The sequence below is a fragment of the Chamaea fasciata genome, unplaced genomic scaffold (genome assembly GCF_029207755.1).
Source record: "Chamaea fasciata isolate MVZ Bird 193981 ecotype frontalis unplaced genomic scaffold, bChaFas1.0.hap1 SCAF_6, whole genome shotgun sequence".
Taxonomy (NCBI): domain Eukaryota; kingdom Metazoa; phylum Chordata; class Aves; order Passeriformes; family Sylviidae; genus Chamaea; species Chamaea fasciata.
In genome coordinates, this window is record NW_027094091.1 from 31,886,907 (window position 1) to 31,902,569 (window position 15,663).

Here is a 15,663-nt window from a genome sequence, read left to right on the forward strand (position 1 = left end):
GTCCGTCTCTGTCATTCGTGCCCGCAGAGTACAAAATTTCCACCGCCCTCCCGGTGCGTTTGTGTGAGTTACTGTGGGGAGGGGCAAGGACAAGGAAAGGGGCAGGGACACGGGCCCGGGAAGCGGGAGGGACGGGAGGCAGACGAGCCGAAGGCCGGGTCCCAGCGCCCGCCGGGCGGCGCGGACGGGCGGGGGCGGAGGCGGAGGCGGGCTCGGCACACGCACACGCCGCTCCCGCCGTGCCTGGCTTAAATAGGGCGGCGCCGGGGAGGCGCGCACAGCCGTGGTCGCTGCTGGTGGCGGAGGTAAGCGGGCTTCGGGGGCACTGCTGCCGGCGGGGCCGGGGGCCGTCAGGGACGCCCCGCCGAGGGAAGCGGCCGGGCCTGCCGGAGCGGCCGCCGCGGGGCTGCGGTGGTCTGTGCGGCCGCTGTCACCGCGAGGCCGGGCGGTCCCGTCCCATCTTGCCGCCGATCCCCGCAGGCTGTCTCTGCGGGGCCGCGGGGCTTTCCTTCCCGCCCCGCAGTGAGAGCAGCGTCCCCCGAGCCGGCTCGGCTTCCCCTCGCACAAAAGCCTTCAGGAAAGCGTAGCTGTCTGTCTCCGGCCTCCCCCCGGCGCTGCGGCAGCTCGGGCTGGCCGGGCATTGTTCGGCGCCGGCGCTGCCCGCCAGCCCGGCCCGGCTCGGCTCGGCCTGGCGCGGGGTGAGCTGCTCGCTCGGGCCGAGCAGCAGGTAGCGGGCTGGGCAGCGCGGTGCTGCCTGCTGATCCCGGGGCGTCACGTTCATTTAGCTGCCGGACTTTGCCTTCAAGTAGGTTGTTCTTTCGGGCACGAATGCAGCATGTACTTGATGCAGCCTTTTTTCCATCATCTTCTAAAGCGGTTTAGAGTCCGTATCGAAATGCAGCGTGAGCCAAACTGGCCTAAAATGGAAGGTTGAGTGGCTTTGACTTTGCAGGCCTTCTCTGCTGCTAGGTAGGACTTGTAGTGCTACAGCACAGAGATTTAGCCTGGTTACCCGACGCTTTTGTTCTTGGATGCATACATTTCTTGTTCCTGTTGAACAGGAATTGCAACACTTGAAGCCTTCTAAATTTCTAAAGGGCATGTCTGTGAGCTGTCTGGAGCATTACGGACACCCTCTTGGACTATGTAATCTAAACATATGCCTCACTTGGGTTAGCCTCTGAGATATGATGGTCGGATTCTGTGATAGGAAAGAACAGACCTCGTCCAGACCTGTGGTGTTAATAGATTTCCTTTTTCATCCGTGTTGCTTTACGGGGACTCATGCGCTCTCCTGAGCCTGATTGGGAGAGTTTATTATTACCTTTTTGCTTTGGAACGTGCTCTCAAATTCACAAGCTGAGATTTCTCAGCCCCAGGATTTGGATCAGATTTCTTGGATCAAGAAATTGAGTGTAAGAAGGCATTGAGTTTACTGAAAAATACCTTTCTCTTCCTCTTGCAACAATAACAGTATTAATAATGCAAAAACTGATACATAGAGTTTCTCATGGACCCTTGCTCTTACTGCTTGCTTGTATTGGGATGGGGAAATGTTTGAAAGAGGGCTAATGGAAAAATCTAAGCTCGTCATTACGAGTAGCTGTTGTGTGTAGTGTTATCAATTCAAGGTCTTGAGCAAACAGCCTTAGCCTAGTCTGAGGACTGCATGATTACAATGGATTTACAAAGGTAGCTTCTACATTTGGTTGATGTTGTTTTACAACTTCAACTTGACCAACATGAGGTTGCAAATAGGTCTTCAGTTTTTGAGAAGGAAATCCCCAAGTAACCTTTTGCTTGAAGGGGCAAGTACAAGGGAGAAAAACAAAACCAGCAATTTAAAATGGAAGGCAAGACAACTTTGAACTAGTTTTGCAGGTAAGTGACTTAAGACAAAGATTTCTTGAGCAAAGTCTTTGTAGCTGGTTCTCCTATCTCATTGCTTCACTAGAAAGGAATACTTCATGGGATTTTTGGGAGGAGGCAGAGGTGGGTTGTACGTTCCTTGTTTTGTGTGTGTTGCTCTCCAGTGGGTCAGAGTAAAAGGCTTTTCTCGTTCTTATCCCTCCAAGAAAACAACGCTTTTACTAATGTGATCAACAGAAGGTAATAATAGGTTTCTGTGTTTTGTTTTTTCTTGGTAATATGGTTCATGGAATTGGGTAGACTGAAGAAAACTGATGGCTTGAAATTTTTTGAATGTGCAGCAGAGATGAGAGAGATGTTCTGGCCCAAGGGATATGTTACTTGATTAATTGGGCTTCTGGTGGTCTTATGAACAGTCTGCCTGCCATATCCTACTTCCCTGCTCTGCTGAATTACAAGTTCAGATATGTTAAATATTTCCCTATGGTAAATATAACCTAGTGGTAACTCCCTATAAATCCTCACAAGTAAGAGGGGTAATGGCTTATTCATTGGTGAATGGTTTTTTGGAGGGAATTTACAGTGCTGTGTGGCTCAGGGAAGCTCTGCTGTACAGTGCTGACCTTTTACAGGCTGTAGGCTGAACCCTGTCTGCAGATGTGGGACTTGCATTTCTGCAGATCCCACCTGACTCCTGAAACAAGGACACTTGATAGCATAAGGCTTCTGTTCTCTTGCTGCCTTTCATGTTGAGTTACTCATCTGCACAGGGCAAAATATGATTCCCTGCCCCTGGCAGGGAGTTTGGGACTAAATAATCTTTAAGGTCTTTTTCAACCCAAACCATTCTGTGATAGCAAAATACTTACTTTTTGATTAGGACTTGAATCTTAGTAGTACTGGTAAATTGCTCAAAACTGATTTAAAACAGCTTGCATGATTTTATAGAGGTGTAGAGGAGAAATGGATTTTGCTTTTGTAGTTGAACCATTTAAGTGCTATAGCAGAAGTGCATAATGTCCTATTTCCAGAAGAGGATTTCTCCCTTTTTTTTATGAATTACTGTTCTTGAACCCAGAACTCTTAAGCTGATTAGTTTGATAACTGCATGTGCCATGTTTTGGAAATTTGGCTTCTGCAGTTGGACTGCAATGATAGCCTGGTAAGGCTGAATTAGTTTCCTAAGGAAGCAAGAAGAAAATGCTTACTATCACTGACTCAGAGTAGATGCAGGCATACTTTAATACGGGAGGTCAAAGGGTTGCTTTGTCATAATTTTGTTTTTTGAGCTGCTGGTGTAGGGAGGTCACTCAGTGAACCAGTTGCTTCTCATAAGCACTAACTGATCTTCCAGCCTCAGAGTGTTTAGGTTATATTTTTTTGTAACAACCTGCTGGATGTAAACACAATCTAGTGCGATGCAATGGGGCTTAGCGTGCCTGACCCAGATTGCCTTCTGCCAGAGTTCAGGTATTAGAAGTGTGAGTGAGTCCTTCTCACAGAGTCTCAAGTGAGCACTTAAACAGTGTGTTAGCTTGATATTGCATAGTGAGCTTTGTGAATAGTAATCTTTTCCTGGGAGAAGTAGAATGAATGAGTTGGTATGATCTGCTCAAGCTGAGTAGATCATATCACAAGAAAGCTGTTGGGTTCTGTAGGGTGATTTTCATCTAAATGGTGTTTGGAATGATACTAGATTGACAGACTAGTGCCATGATGTATTTGCAAATCAAGAGTTTCAGGGATGCAATTCTAATGGATAGCAGTGTGGGCTGAAAAATAAATATTTGTAGGCACCTTATCTGGTTTTCAGAGGTGAGGAACCGGTAAGACGGCTTAGTGACAGGTTGTATATGTATAGGCATGGATTAAAGGTAACTGAAATCCTTCATTCTCAAAGGTTTTAGTGGTAGATGTTGGTTTTCCTTTATTCACAGGGTTACCAAATGTTGTTGGAGGACTGTAATTGCACAAAAGGCATTGAGCGGATTCTTGTCACGTGTTTCAACTCCTGAACTTGAATAAACTCCAGTGACCTCACCAGTGTGCACTCAAATTGCTTACTGGACATCACTGAGAGGCAAGAATCCAGGTGGAGTTCCACTTGATTGCAAGGGGACTGAGGCCAAATGTCTGAGGACAAGCCTGTGACTTTCCTTGTTGATGTGAACAGAACCTTGAGACACCAGTTTCAGATTTAGTGCTCCTTAAAGGTTGCAGCAGAAGCCTTAACTTTGATTGCGTTTTATGAACTAAGTCACTGTGGCCTAACTGGTGGATCTGAGTCAACTGGTAGGTTGTTTCCCTCCAGTTCTGCCTTGTCACAAATGCAGGAACAGAAACTGAACCAGTAGGGGCAACCTGAACCCCAGTGCATGATGCCCCGTGTTTGCTGAGTGCCTGACTGAGGGAGCTGAAGAGGATGGATGGATGTGAGGTGTGAATATTACAGACCTGGCTGCCTGGGATGTGTTCCTTATTAACAGTTCTCTAGTTCTTTGCTCTTGCAGGAAGGTAAATGTCAGTTACTGTTTTAAAAGAAGGGTTATAGCTCTCATGCTTGGCTGGGTGAACTAGGTGATTTCTGGGTAAGATAAATTTTTTTTTTTAGGTTGGGGAGGGGCCAGGGGATGAGGTGGAGGTGATGGAGGAGGAGATCATAGTAGTGGATTATACAGTTCAACGTATTTGGTTTGTTCAGATCTTCTCTGGCTGAGGAGTCATATATGACTCCTCATATATGACATGACAGGCTGCCACCAGAGTAGGCATCTTGCTGTCCTGTTTGTTTTTATGCAGGGCTTAAAGTGGGATTTTTCCTTCAGGTCTCAAATACCAAAGCTCCTTTGCTGTATCTTGAAGGTGGTTGTGGTTTGCTTGCTGATTAGTTTGGCTATGTCTCAGGTGTTTGCAAGACCACAGTCGGATTCCCCTCTGACTGCAGGACAGGCAGAAAATCCTGGGAGGACTTGCATGCAGTGTTTACAGTTTTGTGCTCAATGTGTAGTATTACAGTAGTCCACCCTCTTCCCCAGCTGTGCTGTTGTGTTTCCTTCTGGTAGCTAACTGGCTATCTGGTCATTGAGAAAAGAGTTGATCTAGTTGAGAACTAGCATCACAAATAACATAGAAAGATGGTGTTTGCCAGATCACCTGCCTTGTGACAGCCTGACCAGTGTGGAGAGGGTTGTGGGAGCAGGTATCATGTTGGACTGGCTCAAATTTAAGGGGATTATAAATGCACTCAGATTAGGATTATGTATTCTATTCAGACAAAAGGATTTCTGAGGTTAATAGCTGAAGCTATTTGTTCTACCTGTTTTTTATACATAAAAAGGGACTAGAATGCAATTCTGCACTTGTTCTTTCAAAGGCTGAGTGGAGAAAGGCTTAAGGAGAAAATGAGATCCATGGGAGCTGGGCAGTGTAACCTGTAGGAGTAAGAGAAAAGCAGACTGCATGGCAGGTAGCTGTCAGGACTACTCAAAGGTATGTGGGTGGCTGGTTCCCTGTTTCAGCATATCATAATGAAAACATCTTAGTGGTATGTTGCTTATAATAAGAGGCAACTTGTCTTGTAGATTTCTCCTCCCTGCAAGAGGCTGTAGAAATAACACAGCCTGTTCTTTTACACCATGTGATGGACCTGCCTTTATGGCAGTGCTAGTGTGTTGTTTGTCTAAATATTAGAATAGAGAGAAAGAAAGACCATTGGTTCTTGGGGTTGTTTTCTTTGCAACACAGAAGCTGACGGCTGCTCTCCTGTTCTCTTCCGTTGCACTCGAACGATGTCTGGCTATGGATGGACAATGGGCAGGCTGCTGCCCACTGTAAATAGACCATTGTATGCCGAGAGTAGGAGCCGCAAAGAACGGCAGAGCCCTGCCAACTTGGGTCTTTGCCTTGAGATACTGGCTGTGCTGTAAAGAATGAGTCTTGGGTGCTGCAGGGGGGAGGGGGTATGTGTGTGTGTGAGCCGAGGGAGCTGGCTTTGTCTGAAATTTAGAGAACTCCTTAGCCAATTTGATATGGTGAGTTCCTAGGGGTGCCTTTTTGGGCTGCTCTGGAGGAACAGTTTCTCTGGAGGTGGTCAAGACAGTTGTCTCTGAAGCAGTTTTGCCTTGTTACCCAAACTGCTTTCCTTCTGGTCTTTTAGAAAAAAGACCAAAAGACCAAGGTCTACTGATTGCATTGAGAAAAAAGTGCTTTTGACCTCAAATGTCAGTTCTGCTCTTTCCCCTACATGTAGCAATCTGAGCATTACAGACTGGTACTTTTTATTTGGCATCTCCTTCCTTCCAGTCTTCAGCTGTGTCTCACACTAGGGCTCAGTTTGAGTCTGGTCCTTGTGTTCCAGATCCTGCTTGGTAAGAAGGAATTGCAGGACTAGGATTTGTGAAGAGAGCCTGGGGTTTTTTTACTTGTCTTGAGTGAGCAGTCTTAGCTGGGCCCTTCCTTGAGGAAAACAACTGAAAGCCAGATGCAAGCTCCACTGTGAAGGTCTTTGTACCTCAGTGTGAAGGCTCTAAACCATTCTTCTCGGTCATGATAAAAACCCAGTATGTCTGATGTTGGAGCATGAGTCAAGTAAAGAGATTACTTGAAGGCTGGAAGGCTTTGAAGCTTTTTTTCTTGATGGGGTATATTTGGATGCATATGTTAAGAATGCACATTTATTATCTTGGTTACACCTGGCTTTGCCCTGAATGCAGAAGACAAGAGCTCATTTGACTTAATAGATAGTGTTAAAACTTGGGATTGCTTGGTCTTGCAGAAAACTGTCCTCACCTTGTATTTTGTGTGGATGAGGCAGAAGGCATAATAAGATACTATCTCAAGATAAACATTAGCAGCAAAATGTATCATTGTATACCTGATAACTTGTGGTGTAACTGCTCAATAGAAGTTTTACATTGCAGGCTTCCCTAGAAACAACTGGTCAAGGAAATGGAAAGCAGAAGTGTGCATCTCTTCACCCAGGCTGAAATCATAGCCAATCCTTGACTATAATGGGACTGTTGTGTGAATTAAATGATGATGTTTACTTCAGTTCTTGTTACCTGCAATGGTATCACAGCTTTTTGAGTAATTCAAATTGCACTGCATTCCTAAATCATAGTGTGTGTGTGTGACACATAGTGTGTGAAGGACACTTCATGACTAATGCAAACAGGAAAGCAGTTTTAAAAGTCAAAGGTGCTCATTGTGGAGCTTGAGGAAAGAGCTAAGCTTGCTCTTTGCCAGTACACACATCATAGACCCCCTTGTCTAGTTTCATAACATGGTGTCTATGATAAATGTGAAATTAACCTTTAAGTCCAGACTTCCTTGTTGGTGTGTGAGGGTTTTTTTTTATTCTTACTGTTTAAGTGTATAGTAAAACTTAAGAAGGAGTTTTCACACCTGCAATGCTAAGGAATATGATTAGGTGCATAAAAAGCAACTGCATGGTGATCCTAACTATTAAGTCAATAACTGATTCCTTTTTAAAAAACGGAAGATGAAGAGCTTGTTTCTACATTCTGTTCATCTCTACCTTCTATTAATACAGCCTGATGCGTTGTGGATTTTGATTGTAGTCTGCCGTATATCACTGTGCAAATAACAAAAAGGCACTTCTGAAGTGACGCTGCACTGCCTGTCGAGGTGATGCAGCGTTGTGCCCCAAGGTATGCCAGAAAAGTGTGGGGGACAGAGAGCAGTGCCTGCTGCCTGGGGATTACTCCAGGGGTCCAGGACTGTTCCAGAGGCGGAACTTGATTTCATCCTGACGCTGCCCCCATCCGTGACATTCCTTCAGCCTGTCCTGTTAACATTGTGAAAGCATGGGCCCTTTGAACTAATTTTATTACTATTTTGCTGTCTCTAGCAAATCTTGTCCAAATACTGGTTAGACTTTTAGTGAACTAGACCACGGTTCTGTTTTTTTGGCTGAATGACTGATTGCAGCAGTAAAGATTTCAAGGTCAGACTGTAAACTAGAGATTTTTCCTGTAGAAATATGAAATGTTAACCGGGTATAGTTGGTCTTAAAACTTATAAACGTAATTCTACCCATTTGGGTTTCAGAGTCTCATATGCCACCCCCCTGCAGGGGGGCTCCTTACACAGTATGTTTTAGCTGTTAGCTACCTCTTTTGACATTCTCTAGGACCTTTGTTTAATTCTCTTGCCCGTAGGAAATGGCTAGGACCTAAATTACCTGAGTAAATCCGCCTCTTTGTTCTTGGAGCAAGCGGGACGGCGCTGCCAGCCGTGGCTGGGCGCCGGGGGGCCGTGCCGTGTCCGGGCGCAGGGCGCCCTTGAGCGCGGTGGGGTGAGCGCTGCGGGCCGAGCGCTGCCGCCTGCCATTGGCCCCGCGCGGGCGCGCTGCTCCCGCTCACCTCTCACCTAGTGGGCACCGGCCGGGGGCTTCGGCATGTGACAGACGTCCCGGGAGACCTTGGCTGTAGAGGAGAGCACCAGCTGAGCTGACTGCAATCCCTTTTTTTTTTTTTTTTTTTTTTTGTTCTGCAGCTGGTTCTTGCTGTGGAATATCCGTGTCAGTGAGTGCTGGCAGTGAGCAGCCTCTTCCAGCTCTTCCTTCTGTGTGAACGTGACAAATCAAATGTGCTTCCTGTGCTTGATTGTATTGCTGCGTGCTGCTGCCTTGGGCCTCACTTGCCACTACTTTAGTCTGCCTCATGACCAGAGACAAATTACTGGCATGGTGCTGGGAGAAATAGGAAACTTGCTAAGTACCATGGAGGAGCTATGGGAGGACATAGGCTTTGAAAGCAGCTTGCCGTACTGACCTTTCTGTGCATGTCTGAAGGGAGAGTAGAAAAGAGTTTATTTTACTGGATGCTCCTGCTATGTTCCGATAGGATTGGGATGCTCTCTGTTACATGCAGGCAAGATAACGTATGTCCCTGCCCTTCATTTCCCAGACTTCCCTGCTTGCTGATTAACTGTTTAAACAATCTTACAGCACATCTACTCTACAGAGAACTATTTTACATTTGTGAAATTGTCTCCTTCAAAAAAAAGTCTTCATTTTTTGAGTGTAGTCTGTGTTGGAAGCAATGCTAAAAGCCTGAAGGAATTCCCTCTTCTCAGGCCCACCTATTTGTCTAGAGCATGAACTAATAATTGCTTGCTTATTTAATTGCAGCACAGATATGTAAAGATATTGCCTGCCTAGTGGCAGATCAAGTTGTTTTGATAGTGGGAAGCCAGTAGGACAAAGCATACATCACTGCCCTACAGCAACAGCGAATCAAAAGCGGATTTCAGATTTTTTTTTTGTGCAACTTTTTTCATACCAACAGATTCCAGCATTGGAACAACTGCACTGAACTGCAATGCAAGCACATGAGTTGTTTAGATACCTTCGAATGCCAGAACTTGGGGATGTCAGACAGTACGTGCGCACCCTTCCGACAAACACGCTGATGGGCTTCGGTGCCTTTGCAGCCCTTACCACCTACTGGTATGCAACAAGACCAAAAGCACTAAAGCCACCATGTGATTTAGCAATGCAGTCTGTGGAAGTAGAGGTAAGTGCCACTTGATGGATGCTGTAGTTCACTGAAATTTGAACCCTAAATGCAGCATTGAGAGAGACCAAATACTTGATTTACATTAGGGTGTTTCTAAACCTGTAGTCTGGGGAGAATACACTTCTGAAATTGGGCTTGAACTCATTAATTCAGGTTTCTGAATTTGAAAACCAGCTTGAGGGCTGAGGAAATAGTTGTCACAGGAGTAAAAGACTGCTGAGACAACTGAGCTTCTGACCTTACTAGTGCAAAACTTGTTCATGTTAGAATTGGCACAGGCTAGTTTTCAATTCCTGGGCACATGATGGCATTAAATTAGGTCTTGGGGTCAGAGTGTGTGTGCTGGTATATCCTGATTAGGCTAATACTCTTGTTATTTTTAGTGTATAATAGCTGACACATGAGACTTTATATTGTGTTACGAGCATGAAGGGGGTACTTATTGTCCTCAGATGATCTGTGGCAAGAAATACTAGTCTGCCAAGATCCCAGCCACGGAGTCAGTTGAAATTAAACCAGCCACCTGCCAAACTCTGGATATGTTAGCTTAGCTGTTGTCTTATGCTTTTTAGAAGCAGAGTTACTTTTCGGTGGCGGCTTTTTAAAAGTTAAGTCAAATGCACAAAGAGTCTGACTGGGAGAAATTGTTGCTTTGTGAGCAAATATAGAGAACTGATTGCAAAGCTGGTGTTTTGGGGAATTGTGGTTGTATTGATTGTCCTGCTCATTGCAGAGTCAAATACTTATTCTTTCAAGAGTGTTCTCTTTCTGAAGGATAGATAAGCTGTTTTCTCCTTTTGAAGGAAGGAGAGTTTTGAAAGGTTGTGATCTTTAGGGAGATACAAAGAAAATGCAGAATTGGAAGGCTGACAGCTTCTCTCCTTACTCATGATAGTCAGAAACTTCCACTATATATATATATATATATACACACACATACTTGGAACTGAAGTCTCCATTCACACTACATTCTTCTGCATGGGTAGACCGCATCTAGTTGTCGTGTATCAAATGAATTAACATGACTCTTCTGCTTAAGAGCAGATGTGACTACAAACTGGTGTAAACAAAAGTGGCAGAGTTTGAAATTTATGGTAGGTCAACCTCATGAACTTTAGCCAACTCCTCTCATTACTGCAGATTGGGCACTTTTTTCAATGTTTGTACTATTGAGATTGAAGAATGACACATTGGTTGGCCCCTCCATTCACAGTTTATTTCCTAATCTTCTCAGTAGGGCATACAGCAAGCTTACTGACACATCATGTTACTGTAACGCATAGTGGTCTGCTACTAGAAGTACACAAAAGGGAAACAAAAATAGGCACCGGAAATGTGATAATTGCCAAGAAAACCCACCTATGTTTAAGCAACATGTAGGATCTAGAAGTTAGATCTCACTTCTGTTGGTGAGCTGACAGCAGTCAATTCTGACAGCAGACATGTAGACAATGGGTAGAATAGTCTTGTAAACCAGCACATCTTGGTTTCAGGAATGAACTAGCAGTGCAAGTTTTCCAGCTGTGGAGTGCCTCATTAGGCAGTGTAGACTTCAGCAGATTTTTGGGGGGCATTGCATTTTAAGATGGTAAGACAGTAGCTTTTAGCTGTCCATAAATCCCATGATGAATGCTTACTTGCTTGAGGCTCTTGACAGCAGTCTCAGTTCACTGCCTTGACTTCATCAAGTTAAATTACTTGTCACTGCTGGATTCTGAGATTGAAATCGTTGTTTGGTAGTACGAGACTTCACTAAGTGAGTTAATGCATCATTGATCCAATTATACTAATTGGCTTTCTGATCAGATCAAGATAGGTATAACAGCATTATTTTTCAATGCCTCTTTAGAAAATATGTTTTAATGGAGAGGCTGAATAGTAGTAAGACTTAAATGGAAAACACTTGAATGTGTTAGCATGTTGTAGTGATAAGAGCTCAAATTTAGGAGAGTGTTTTGAAATGAGTAAGATCTGTCCAATTTTGTTTTCATTAAGGGCTGTATCTGACATATTAATAATGTTTAAAATGAGAATGTATGTTTTGAATCAAGTTTCAAGCGTTGGAATTGCTATTCCTGTAACAGTGACAAGACTTTAATACAGTGCTCAGGATTCAGGTTCTCACCACATTTTGCTTAAAATTTAACTTCAGATATACCATTTTCTTATGTATATGTTAAGATGGGTTGTCACTTCTACAGGGGAAAAAAATAAAATAATCCTCTGAAATTGTCTTAATGGTTTTTTTTCTGCCTAAACAATATGACATAAAAGGCCTGACCAGTTGCTCCAAAGAAGGCATTGCAGAAGGCAATACCTCTTTGCTATTTTGCTAATTTTATTATCATTTTACTCATTTTACCACATTTATCATTTATATTTATCATTTACCTCATTTTACTATCTAATCTACCTGTTCTTTTACAGTAAGAAATTTGAACTGGAAATAAGCTTCTACATAATTCTTACATGTGACTTAACTTTGTTAGACATCAAGGAAATAAGTGAGGTCATTGACTGGAGTAGGGTTTCTACATGTTCTGATAACATATCTTCATAACTTCATATGGGAGAAGATTCTATTTACTGCTGTTCCAGATCACTTCCCATCTCTCAAAAGTTTTGATTTGGTAGGCCAGCACCCAGTGACACATTTTAACCATCCTTGGATGACCATAAAGATTGCACGTGTAATTGAAGATGAGTGCAAAGAGTTACTCAAGTGGCAGGGATACATTGCACTAGACCAGGTTGGCCAGGGCCCCTATCAGCCTGGCCTTGAACGCTTCCAGGGATGTCATCCACCTCTGGATCTGTCTGCCTGTAGATTGCTCTTTCTTTCCACCGAAAGGCTAATAGCTGAATAACTTTTGCTGTTGATTTTGCGTGCAGGTGTATGGTTGTCAAATACATTAAGTCTTGCTTTAAAAACTCTTGTTTGTCCCAGCTTATGCTATGTAGGAGAATAGGATAGAAATAAATACTGGGATGTCAGTATTTTCTAGGAGTAAGTCTGGATTTAACTGGCTTTTTTGTTCCCTTAAGAAAAAGTACTCAAATATGGAGAGAAGTATTCAACTCACGAAAACTTTTTAAGTCTTCTTACATTCTTCTGATGCATTACCAGAATTCTAGCATGCTTTGTCTTTCAAGAATCACTTGGTGATGTCCTTCTTTCCCTATGAATGATCAGTTTTAGGTGCTATATGCTTACTTAGGGAATAGCATGCTTAAAATTATATGGCTGGTTTGAAAACTTTGATTTATACTACTTGCTGCTCAGAACAAGTATGTTGGTGACCTAAGCACCACTTGCTAGTATACTTTCCCTCTCAGGTAAAGGGAAGTTTCTCTTGTCTCTGTGGCATTGTGGAGCCTACAGTGTGTTTTGACACTACTGCTAATCCTGAGATGCCTGTGTCAACAAGAAGCAGACCCATGGCTTCAACAAAAGCAGTTACTTTATATGACCTGAATAGGCCTTGATAGAGTAATATATGCTCTGTTGTAGAATAAATCTGTTTCCTTCAGATGCTATTTTTAACCAATGCCAAGGTTTTACTTAATGACTAGCACTTGATGTGCAGTAGGTTAATTTTCTGCAAGGGCTGCTTTACACAAGTAACTAGAATCTGTTCTCAAATTAATCAGATTTTATTGCCTGGCTACTTTAAGAACACTTATTAAAACTGACACCCCTTTTGACTGCTTATCCTTTTACTGGCCAGATCTATTAGATGCTATTCAACTAAATTGTGTGAAGTCAGCCAGACATGCCAGTCCTGGGATTCAGGTACCTGGTGTTAATGACTAGTGATTTCTTAAACAAGTCTGCTGCAAACAGAACTTTCCCTGATATTGCACAAACATTCTGGATAGGGACTGTTTGGACTAGGTCTTAAAATTGTAGTTCTTGCTGCTTTCAAGCAAAATGTAGATGAGTTCTGTTGCTTAGTAGATGAGTTCATTTAGATCTTGGATTATGCTTTTCTTTTGACCGTCAGCACATCTAGGAGTATTTCACTGCATCAATAACATTGAACTCCTTATGGCCTTCACACAAGGAGCTGGGTGTTTTTCAAAAAAACTTTCATTCTAAGACTGAAAATCCAGTTAATTCTACTTTACTATAGGAAAAAAGAACAAAGTAAGCAAAATTGAAAGTTGTTTGTTTCCCCTGATGGAAAACCCATAAAAACTGATGGGAACATTTCAACAGTAGTCTGTTACAGAGTTTCTCTTTTTTTCAGGACAGTGCTATCAGCCTTGTATCTAAGCAGTGTACTGTCTGATAACTCATCTTCAAATTTAGTTAGTGCCTCAGGCCCTGGAAAAATTGCTCTTGTGGTGCTGTGTAATAGGGCATGTAAACAAAACAGCAGTGGCCCACAAGAGGAGAAACAAAGACTTCTTGACTCTTGCTGTGGAATGGCTTAGGCTATTGTATTTCACCTGATGGAGGAATTATAGCACATCAGACATGGTACATGTGATACATTGCACTTGTTGATGTTACCCGTGGCTATGGTAACAAACTACATTGTGTGATCTTTCTTAGATTAGCTCCAGAGTGGCAACACTGGGAAAATCTGTAAGATGACCTTGATTATCCAAGATCTGAGAAAGCAGTGAAATAAAGCAAGCAGTCTTGCTTTTCTTTCCAGGCAGAGACATGTGCTAGTGATCTCTTAATTTCCTGTAGAGTTGATGTTGGTCTGAGAGCAAGTATACTCTTGAATTTCTAATGTCACGAATTTTTAGAGGTTTGCCACTCATTAACTTGTTCTGGGTCATGTTCACAGTGTACGTTTCTGCTTACTGTCAAAGGAGTGGCAAGCACTGCATTACTCATACTGTTTTGCTGAAACAAGTTAGGCTTGTTTTAGTGTAAAATATTTCTTCCTCTCTGTGCCTTTAAGGTGCTAGCTGATTTCTATAGATGTGGGTAATATGACCTCTTCTGTATGTAAATATGCATTTATGTAGCTTATACATGGCAGAGGTGGTCTGGTCCTCCAGACATACTTTGCAAACAGGAGAACCACCTATGGCTACATATGAACAGATTTTAGTTGTGGATGATAGACTAACTAAATCTGTGTCTGAATTGTGTAAGGTTTGACTTTCTGAAAGAGCCAGAAATTGATTATGCTAATAGAGAAAATCTTATGCAGTGTTTACTCAAGACCCTCTGTTTAACCAGCTGGGCTGTTCCTGATAAGAACTTGCTTGTAGGTGTCTGTCATCATAATAGGACTAATTAACAACTGTGGCCTAACAGTAATTGCATAACTGTAATTTGTGAAATTTGATTGCTCTCTGTAACATGAAATTATTTAATCAGTCACTCTAAAAAAGGCAGTGTTAACACTGAACTATTAAATTCTTGTATTGACTTCCAATTGTAGCTTATCTAAGTGCTCAACAGCTGAAAAATGGTGATTTTAATTTTCAGGATAGTATTGTCTTGACTGCATTTAAATAAATCAGGATGAAACCTTTTTTTTGTAAAATGTAACTTTTAATTGGGTTAAAGGACTCTATCTGGAACAGAATATTTTGCTTAGGAGAACACTTGTTTAGGGTGTTGGTGCCCATGCTTAAAATCATTTAGGGTTTGAAACCACATGTTGAAGCGTGATTATGTTCTGTAACCTTACAGAAAAATAGATCAGGATTGCACCATTAATATTCTGTCTAGACAGCTGGGTCTGGATTTAGAAAGCTTGATGAAATTAATTATGGTCTATGCTGCTGTAATGGAGTAAAATATTTCTTAAGAAAAAGTGTTTTTTACAAAATGCCCTTTGTTAATTTTTACTCTTCTCATTTGTTCTGTGCTGTCACAGGTAGCTGAGGAATAAGATTTTGCCTGGGAGGTTTTTGGTAATGTAGGGAGCAGTTTGACTCTTAAAACAATGTCCTGGAAAACCTTGCATAACCCTCAGGTTCTCTCCAGAAGAATATTCTTTCAAGCAATTCCCATTCATTGACAGCCAACAAGGGTGTCTGACCTTTCTAATTGCTTTTCTTAGGGTGGTGAGCATGCTCGGAGGTCCTCTCTTCTCAACAGCGACGAACTGCTGTTGTACTACTATGACGATGTGAGAACAGTTTATGATATTTTCCAAAGGGGTTTACAAGTATCAAGTAAGTCTAAAATTAAAAATATTCTAAATATATCAAGAACTACATATTTGAACTCTTCTGAAATGCAGCTGGACATAGGGGATCTCTGTCTAGCAATATGATG

The 15,663-nt window shown here is 42.7% G+C and overlaps 1 protein-coding gene across 1 annotated transcript in view; it reads left to right on the top strand.

The window, feature by feature from the left end:
• Nucleotides 1–266: 266 nt before the first annotated feature.
• ACSL1 (acyl-CoA synthetase long chain family member 1) overlaps nt 267–15,663 on the top strand; it is a 37,998-nt gene continuing 22,601 nt past the window's right edge. The window contains exons 1-3 of the mRNA XM_066185892.1: nt 267–305; nt 9,180–9,407; nt 15,446–15,560. Coding sequence (XP_066041989.1) covers nt 9,213–9,407; nt 15,446–15,560 — 310 coding nt within the window. The 5' untranslated portion in view covers nt 267–305; nt 9,180–9,212. The remainder of the gene's footprint in view (nt 306–9,179; nt 9,408–15,445; nt 15,561–15,663) is intronic.